General features: G+C 39.1%; 1 protein-coding gene across 1 annotated transcript; it reads right to left on the minus strand.

Moving 5' to 3' along the window:
- Positions 1-1,059: 1,059 nt before the first annotated feature.
- LOC139824634 (putative RNA-binding protein EEED8.10) lies at positions 1,060-4,282 on the minus strand. The gene is made up of 7 exons (XM_071797170.1): positions 4,229-4,282; positions 3,909-4,039; positions 3,689-3,794; positions 3,469-3,640; positions 2,845-3,353; positions 2,450-2,726; positions 1,060-2,305 (listed from the first exon to the last, which is right to left on the minus strand). The coding sequence occupies exons 1-7, from the start codon at positions 4,280-4,282 to the stop codon at positions 1,905-1,907; spliced, it is 1,650 nt and encodes a 549-aa protein (XP_071653271.1). The 3' UTR covers positions 1,060-1,904.
- Positions 4,283-10,161: the final 5,879 nt, after the last annotated feature.

Below are 10,161 nucleotides of genomic sequence, written 5' to 3' on the forward strand. Positions count from 1 at the left end.
CGATGGCGCGCCATAATTTTACGTTTGAAAACCTATACTGTTTTCTTTAAATTTACGCATTACAGTTTTTGCGCTTGTTCACCCCTTGGGGCCGAGATATAAATTGATCGGCCACGTAAAATTTTTAGCGCTCGTGCGTGACCCTCCTATTAACAACGGCTCTCTGAGCTGTGTAGCTTATCTCCTACGTCGAACCGATCGCAAATGGATGTGCAAAAATATCAAAAAAACCATTGTTGCGAGTAAATTTAAATAATTTAGGTATATCGAGTGTCCGAAATAACAATATATGCGATAAAAGCAATAATCATACCTATATAAGAATCCATTGTCGCTATTTTCCATAAGGCGATCATAAATTTTCTTTATTTTTATCAGCACTTAATTATCGCGTACGTACTTGACGTAATAAAAATCGATATATAGGTACTAAAGATACACAAAACCATATATAAGAGATGTATAAAAAATATATATTTGACAAAAGATATAAAATATTCACAAATATACCGTGTGGCTACGACTAAAATCTTAATTAATCAACGTGTTCGTACAACGAGATCTCGCAGCGGAAACGAAATTTATATCGTTTTGATACAAAAATATATATCTCTCCGATACTACTTTTGTACGCACCCCATATACGCGGTAATGCGGCTCGCGCGCGGACTCAAACGCGGTAAAAAGTATAAAATATCGTGCGGGTCCGCGCTTATCGCCGCTATATGCCTTTCGCACACTTGAGAGCAGCAGTGTCTGTCGAACGAAAATAGATATTTAAATAATACCGACCACAAAAGTTAACGGAACGTTAATTATTCCACGAATTAACTTGTGTAACGATATCGAGTTGTAATATATTTAAACGAATTAAAAATATAATTTGTCTCGTTGTTTAAAAGTTGAAAATATCACGAATTCGTTAATTATACAGTCAAAGAATCGGAAAGATAATCTAAAAAGAGTCAATTCTCTTTCCTAATAAAATTGAATAGATAATTTGTGTTTATTGATCCAACGAAAGATTACTACACCGCGTAGTACAATGTATTATACGTACATTTTAGATTTAACTTGCTCAACACATTTGAAATATTTCAACGTATTCGTGATTACGTTCAATTACATTGTATTATTTACCGCGCGTGCGATATATTATACGCACACGATTGTATACGGCTGATGTGCAATTTGTTTTCGGTAATTCAAAAAAATGCGTTTATGCGTTTATGTGCCAATATGGTATAGCGAGCGTACGATGATCCTCCGGGGATAAATGAAAGGAAAAAAAAAAAAAAAAGAGACGGAAACAAGGGGGCGGAGGAGAGAGAAAACAAACGAGTATAAAATTACAAAATATTAAATATCTCCGCGCGTTAAAAAACATTGCAACGAACGTCGCTTGACGTGTAATTTGTACATTTTGTGCTCGATTCGACGGCGTGTCTGTAAATTTGTAATAAAGGAAATAAAAAAAAAAAAATCGCAATACCGTAAGAAATAAAACACTCGTCTCTCGATCACACGCTGAACGAACATCGCCCGCGTTGGACGAATCGCGAAATCTTGTTCCGCGATACGTCTACCCTGTAAAATTGTCGCAAAAATAAATATCTACGTTCGTCGCTCTCTCTCTCTCTCTCTCTCTCTCTCTCTCTGTCTTGCGTTACTTGCGTAACAATTTAACTTGTACGTCATCCGCGACCGTTGTGGCAAAAAAAAAAAAAACGAAAGAAAATAATCCACGATCGCACGTTCGGCCGAGGCCCAGGTAAAACGGCCGACGGTCTGACGCCGGGGCTTTATGCGGCGCGTAAAAGAGAGGTCGAAGCATGCCGGCCGGCGGCGGCGGCGGCGGCGGCGGCGGCGGCGGCGTTGATGCCCCGCAAAATCGATACGCAATTTTACTTGGGGTTAAGACTGTATGAATATAAATTTAACAGCGCGGGCACTTTCTCTCGACCTATTACTTTCTTGTCGATAATTCCGCCCGTTCCTCCACAGATCACGTTCAACGTCACGTTGTTGGTTCGACCGCTACAAACGTGTTTGGCAACCTCAAGAGTGGAGTCGGTGATATTCCTACATCCAAAGATATCCAACAATCGTAATTCAGGCGAGGATCGGATGAGCGTTGTCACGGCCCGATCGCTGAATAGACATCTTCGGCACTCTAATTCTTTTAGGCCACGCACGTTTTTCAAGCCGTCGTCGGTAAGCAAACGCGTATAACTGACGACTAATTTGTCGAGTCTCGCCAACGAGGCGATAGCCGTTAATCCGACATCGGTCACGTAGTGGCAACCTGTTGGATGTAAAAGAGTAATTTTCAAATAGGATAAAAAAAGTGGCAAATATACATATATATATATATATATATATATATATATATATATATATATACGCAAACAGACACACACACACACACGCGCGCGCAATTGTAATTTACCCGTAATGTCTACGTTGGTAAGCTGCTGACAATGTTGTACCAAACCGATGAAGAAACGGTCCGACACCTTAGGATTGTGCGTGATTTTTAAAACTTGCAGATCGACAAGTTGATTGAAATACGACATATCCGTCGTTTGTGCCAAAGGAAAGTTTCCGTTGAGCTCCAACGTTGTCAGAGTTTTGCAATACTGACCGACGACTTGGAACGTGCTTTCAGCTATACGGGGACATTTAACGATCGCTAGATGTTTCAAATTTTTGAGATTCTTCAGTGCCTGTAACAGAGAGAGAGAGAGACGTGTGTGACAACGATGTATCACACGGATCGATGTGTCGCGCACCGATCGAAAAGTTATAAAAGTGATGAGTGAACAACAATATCTATATATTTACCGTTGAAAGGTGAGCGTCCCCGAGACAGTAGCAACGGTCCAATATAATTGTACGCATAGTTTGCGCTGGTAAAAACGATAAGCATTTGCCCGAAATGCAATTTACCGTTATCGCGAGATGTCTTAATTTTTCGTTGAGCGCAAACAGACGATTCAACTCGCTGTCGCATTTCGACGTAACCGATCCTAAATGAAGCTCGGTTATGTTCCTGCAATGTTTCGCCAACGCACGTATGTCCGACGCGGCAACTGATGTAAGCCCGGTAACGTCGATATTCGTGAGATTGGGACAAAGTTGACCGATAACGTTCAACGTGTCTTCGGTCAGACAATTATTCGGGTCGTTGAGATTTATTCGCGTTAAGAATTTGCCACATTTCAGCAATATTTTGCGAAGTACGACCATAGGGATGGTATGGGTGTGCGCGATACCCCACGTAGATGGCGAGAGATCCAACGTCTCGGTGGTGTGCCACGAATTGTTGACTACGCGTCTCCAGCGCTTGCAAACTGTAAATTAATATAGAGCAGGGGGATAATATAATGTCAACGAGGTCGCGATATGTAGAAAATGTTGGACGCGCCACGCGCCCCATGAATAACATCTATATATATATATACTCGCCTATCTCTATGCGTACTCTATGTACGATTGGCAAAAACTGCAAGATATGTTTCAAGCAATGGTCGTTGAGCATATGAATCGATACATTTTCGATGTCGTTCGTCAGACGATCGTTGTGAACGTATTGTTCCGTGCTGAGCTGTGGTGTTTCGCCAGTTTCGGTGGTCGAGTAGTCCCCGTCGTCGTCGTAGTCGTCATTATTTCCCACCGTCGCGTACATGAACGTCTGGTCCGCACTGTCAGGTTGATACCATGAATACGCGGGCCTCACCTTTAAACGTCTGTCGTGCAACGTTATGCGCTTCTCAATCCCGTCTCGCATCGCTCTGCGACAAACAATTATCAATGGCTTACACAAACACAACCGTATCTCTCGTTGGTCTCGATGAATTCGAGTAGCGTATATAGCACAGTGTAGCCTCCTTAATTTTGAAACTTACGTCGCTGCATCTGCCGCTTTGGTAAACGTGACGAACGCACAGTTGTTTATACCCTGATTTCGGTAAACGAAACGGCAAGCGTGGACGTGTCCGTACGTCGAAAAGAACGTGCGTATATGGTTTTTATTTGTCTGGAATAAATAATGTTTGTCAGACAAACCGAGAGAGAGAGAGAGAGAGAGAGAGAGAGAGAGAGAGAGAGATGGACGCGCCGGATAGTCGCCGGACAAATGTAATGGAATTATATATATATATATGTGTGTGTGTGAGATTTGTGGCATAAAAATTGAGAGAAACAAAGACCAGAAAGAGATACGAACCTCCCGAGCCAAATTGGTGACGAATAATTTTCGTATCGGTACGCCGTCAATCATCATTTCCAAACGTAGCGGGCAATCTGAGCGAAAGGACAGAGAGAGAGAGAGAGAGAGATGAGACACAGTAGTACAAGAGACAGACGCGTAATTCAGCCCCGTCAAGTTTTCGTTCGCGAGATGCGCAAAACGAATATGCGAATATATCGATGCAAAAACGTAAAATCACACAGGCAGCTTACCGTCCGATACCGTTACGCTTTCGGCACGATCCAATTTTGAATTATCGTCCATCGTTGCGTGTTGGTGATGCGATATACGCGTATATTTCTATCTCGCCAATTGAGCCGCCGTTGTTTCTTCACTCGCGATGGATGCGATATGGATGATTCGATTCGCTTCTATACGCTTCTTCTTGCACCGAGTCGCACGAGATTCCGAACGTGGTCACGTGTTACGCGCAAAGTAGAAAATTCGATCCTCGTTGGTCCCCCCCCCCCCACCCTCCTTAAGGCAGTCGCGCAACAAACGCGTGGCACATAGGCTGCATCTGCATAAGCGTAGGCGTGTGTAAGACCGCGCTCGACCGACGAGCGTGGTTACGTCGACATCGATACGGCGCGACTGTATGCCGGATGCTCATTGGTTTAGCCGGTCTTACGTTACGCTAATGCTACGAGCTACGCACGTTTGTGTGCGCGCGCGATTGGCTTTGAGATATCTCGCCGTAAACGAGGGGAAACGCCGCGTGCGACGGAGTGGTGCGTGGACCAATCGTAAGGCTGCCGCGAATCGCCTGCGGCGAATTGAAAATTTGTGATTGGTCAACGCGCGCGCTCTGATGCCGCGTGCGGCGTGTCATCCCGCGCGTCTACGGAGTCGTCTCTTGGCGGAAGAGACTGATAAATTCTTATGCAAACTTGTCGAATGAATATACAAATAACGATAATAATAAAGTTACCGTGGAAATAGTGCTTTTAAATAATAATAGCGATTGACGCTGCGTACATACGCCGTGTCTGTCTGTCTGTCTCTCTCTCTCTCTCTCTCTCTCCTAAAGGCGCTGCACGCGCGAAGCGTTCGGAAACGCATCGCAGCGAGGGCGCCATCTTCATGTTGGTTAGCGAACCATGTCTATACGTTTGAACGGTATACGTGGATTACACAGAGTGTATGCTACGTCACAGCGATCGAGATTATTCGATATTCACTTGTGCGTATCTGGCGTTTCTCTGCATCGAGTTCATCACACGTATACGGTTCTACGCGAGCTGCGATAAGGGTAAGTATAATTGGAAATCTGTGGATGTTAATTATATTAACGGTGTTTTTTCGTGTGTGTGTGTGCAGTACGTAAGATCGTGCCGAGAGCGAGTGCGCGGTCCAGCACCGGGTTCAACGCGAACGGGGATCGAGAGTGCCTTCATCGCCCTGCCGCTTGGTACCGCATACAGATAAAACAACGTGAAGGAGATTCAGAGAGATCCAGAGAGAGAGAAAGAGAGAGAGAGAGAGAGAGAGAGAGAGAGAGAGAGAGACGTCAAGGAGATTTTGAAAAAAATTAAGCAAGAGAAGCTTCCACAACCAGGTAAACGGCAGGTAATTTTATACTTTGCGTGATATTTGTCGTTCGCCATTTCGTACGTCGTAAAATCTTTCAAAGTCGACAGTCGCGCGCGCGATACTTTGTACAAACGGTGGTATAAAAATGGTAAAATCTTGAAATCGATAGAATAATTTAGACAAAAACTGGTGCTAGCTCAATTTTTTCGTGATAATTTCGATACTTGTTCAACTTTTTGCGGTGATTTACTATGTCGTTCGATGATAAAAGCTTCGCGTGGACTGACCCAAAAAAGTAGGTTGCTTTGGGTGGGGTACAGCCACCCCCCCACTTGTGCGAAATAAATTTGTTTTTCAAGTCATTTCGGTACGTCGGTCATTTTGCGCCATACTTGTTAGATATCATCTACATATATGACTATTGAAATAATTGACCGACAAAATGTGGGTCGCTCGTAAGCGGTATGGCCGCCCAAAAGAGATGAAAAGAAAGAAAATAAAGTAGTCGAACAATCGTATCGCGATTGTTGAATAATGTTACAGAATCGAGCAACGACCTTTTGCTGAGGATGAAGATGATGACCTATAAATGATTGTGACAAATACAGGGATGAAGAAGAAGAAGAAGAAAAAGATTCCTAGTTTTTTTTTATTAATTTTTTACGACGATGATTCGATGCTATTTTTCATTTATTATATTTTTTCGTTTCGATTATATAATAAATGACGGTAAAAAAAGATTTCGACTTCAGTTTACCATGTACTTTTAATTGCTCGGTTGAGTAATGAAAAGACGATAAAAATTAAAACGAGTCCCGATGAATTTATAACATTTTATCAAAAAATATTTCAAATTCCAGTTTGCGACTTGTGAATTTTTCCCTTCTTCAAACGCGTACCGTTGACGATTTACTGACAACTCATTTAGTTGTCATTGTCTTTTCCTTACTCGAATAAATAATTAAAAGTACGTCGTGAACTCGAGTCGAAATTTTTTTTTTTTACCGTCATTTATTGTACAATCGAAACGGAAAAAGAAATGAAAAATAGCATTGAATCGTCGTCGTAAAAAATAAATAAATAAAAAAGACTAAAAATCTTTTTCTTCTTCTTCTTCTTCTTCGTCGTATTTGTCGCAATCGTGTTTAGGTCATCTTCATCCTCGCGCGAAAAGTTGTCGCTCGATTCTGTAACGTTATTTAACAAAAATCACGATACGATTGTTTGACCGCTGATTTATTTCTCTTTTTTTTTTCTCTTAAACGTAACAACGTAACGTTGACACATTTTTGGACGGTCCTTCGCAAACCGTAAAAATTAAATGATACTTGAAACAAAAATTCCATATTAAACACCCTAAAAAAAAATACATTACCAAAGAAACATCAACAACCACCGATTGTACTGATATCGAAATAATTGACGTATTAAGTTGAAACATATTTGGTTGGCCCGCGAGGTTGCTCGTAATGGAACATCCTGTTTATGGATGTATATAAATAAAACGAGTAGTTTAAGCGGCTTATTTGACTGTACTTGAAACATATTTGGTTGCCCGAGGTTGCTCGTAATGGAACATCCTGTTTATGGATGTATATAAATAAAACGAGTAGTTTAAGCGGCTTATTTGACTGTACTTGAAACATATTTGGTTGGCCCGCGAGGTTGCTCGTAATGGAACATCCTGTTTATGGATGTATAAATAAAACGAGTAGTTTAAGCGGCTTATTTGACTGTACTTGAAACATATTTGGTTGCCCGAGGTTGCTCGTAATGGAACATCCTGTTTATGGATGTATATAAATAAAACGAGTAGTTTAAGCGGCTTATTTGACTGTACTTGAAACATATTTGGTTGGCCCGCGAGGTTGCTCGTAATGGAACATCCTGTTTATGGATGTATATAAATAAAACGAGTAGTTTAAGCGGCTTATTTGACTGTACTTGAAACATATTTGGTTGGCCCGCGAGGTTGCTCGTAATGGAACATCCTGTTTATGGATGTATAAATAAAACGAGTAGTTTAAGCGGCTTATTTGACTGTATTTCTGAAAGATAAAGATACAAAAATTAACCGAGCACTTTTATACAAGTTTTGATGGAAGGCAAGTTTTCGATGAAATAGTATTTTTTCAGATTTGTAAATTAGTTTAAACTGTTGGAAAAAATAAATAAATAATTACAAACGTCAATTTTATAGTAAATAAGTAATATAAGGCTATTTATTGTCATATTTATATTGCGTTTAACGATCCAAAATTACATATACCAAATATATATATACACACACACAGGGTGTCCCGTTGTAATAAATCACCCCCAAAAACTTTTATTCGTGATTCTAGAAAGAAATGCTTCGGACAAAAGTTGTTCGGCTTAAAGGGGGACGTATGATTCCAATGTGAGTCGTGTTATACGTGTCGTCGTTTTCAAGAAAATGTAAAAAAGATAAATTTTTTTAATAAAACTTGATTTTTTCTTTAGGGTAAAAGTTATACGTCTCGTCGAGACGTTTTCAAAACGCTGTAATAAAGCCCTGTTTTATTAAAAATTTTTTGATATTTAAAATTTTGTTACGCTACTTTTAACAATGAAATATTTTACCAAGTATAATTCATTTTTCCATAACTTTGCCTTCATATTTCTGTACGTGGAATAACGAAAGGAATAATAACAATTTCAACGTTTGCAAATTGTGCTAAATGTTATATATGTGCGTCTTGCGAAATGCGATTAATTTTTTTAAAATAACTTTCTTTTGTTTTCGTTATTCTACGTTGGAACAAAAATGAGAATACTTTACGAGATATTTTTCATATTTTATATTAAAAATATTATCTGTAATAAAATTTTTAATATCCCGGGAAATTCTTAAAGAAAGAGTGCTTTGTCATATAGTGTTTGTGATACGTCTCGATACGACGAGACGTACGCGACTGTTGTTTCGAAGAAAAAATCAAGTTCCGTTAAAGAAATTCGTCTCCTTGAAAATTTCTCGAAAATGATAACACGTATGACGCGTCTCACATTGGAATGTCACATGTCCCCCCTTTCGAATCAACCAACTTTCGTTCGAAGCATTTCCTTTATAGAATCACGAATGAAAAAGTTTTCGATAACGATCGATCGAGACGCTCGCAGCCGTATGTGATTATATATGTAGGGTAACTCGGGGGGGGGGGGGATATGCCACGTTTAAGAAATATTTGATTTTTTCCTATTTTTTTTTCTTTTTCAAGTATCTTTGCGTATTGGTTTTCCTTTTCCTTTTTTTTACCTGTTATTCATATATGGTTTTAATAAAATATTTCGATTGTTTTCTATTAAAAAGAAAGAAATACAAAAGTTGAGCAAAGTGGCGTATTACCTACCTGTGCGTGAATAATATGCCACATATAGCAATTATAGATAGCGGTAATTTAATTTCAAAAGTTGATTTTTATTTTAAAAACGGTACGAATAGTTGAAAAAAATAATCCGTATGAATAATTTTTAAAATAAAAAATAAAATTTTGAAATGAAATTTAAAAATTAAATAATATTATATTTAATTGCACATTTAAAATTAAAATAAAATCCAAGGGGGACGTAAGACGGTGTCACATTGGTTTGACCATGAATAGTCGTTTAAAGCTTATATACGTGAACGACACCTTTAATTTCTCAAAATGGAAACCCATAATTTTCCAATACATATTCTTGTAGCTAATTTCGAGAGCTTTTTAAAACACTGTAATAAAGTATTTATTCGTTGAGAACTTTTGGAATTGTGTGAGGCTTGAAAGTTCTAGTATTTTGACATGAAATACAAAATATCTTGTAAAACATTAATTTTTCGGTAATGTTACCTTAATACTTTTATGCACAGAATAATGAGACGAATCAATTGGTATGAAAAAAAGGCATAGTTCGTTTAAGAAAAAATATGTAATTTGCAACACGCGTCTGCATACTTTTTCTTAAAAGCAACTATGTCTTTTTTTCATACCACGTGATTCGTCTCATTGTTCCGCGCATAAAAGTATTAAGGTAACGCGCGCGTTACCGAAAACTTAATGTTTTATACAAGATATTTTGTATTTTATGTCAAAATAGTACAACTTTCAAGCCTTATAATTCTAAAAGTTCTCAATGAAAAAATACTTAATTATATTGTTTTGAAAAGCTGGCGAGATTAGCTACAAGAATATGTATTGAAAAATAGGGGTTTCCATTTTGAGAAATTAAAGGTGTCGTTCACGTGAGCTTTAAACGACCATCCATGGTCAAACTAACGACACCGTCTTACGTCCCCCCCCCCTTTGAACCAAACAACTTTTGTCCGAAACAATTTTTCCAATCTCTTTTACTTTAAGAGATATTCAGCTGAATCGCTT

The sequence above is a fragment of the Temnothorax longispinosus genome, unplaced genomic scaffold (genome assembly GCF_030848805.1).
Source record: "Temnothorax longispinosus isolate EJ_2023e unplaced genomic scaffold, Tlon_JGU_v1 HiC_scaffold_48, whole genome shotgun sequence".
Taxonomy (NCBI): domain Eukaryota; kingdom Metazoa; phylum Arthropoda; class Insecta; order Hymenoptera; family Formicidae; genus Temnothorax; species Temnothorax longispinosus.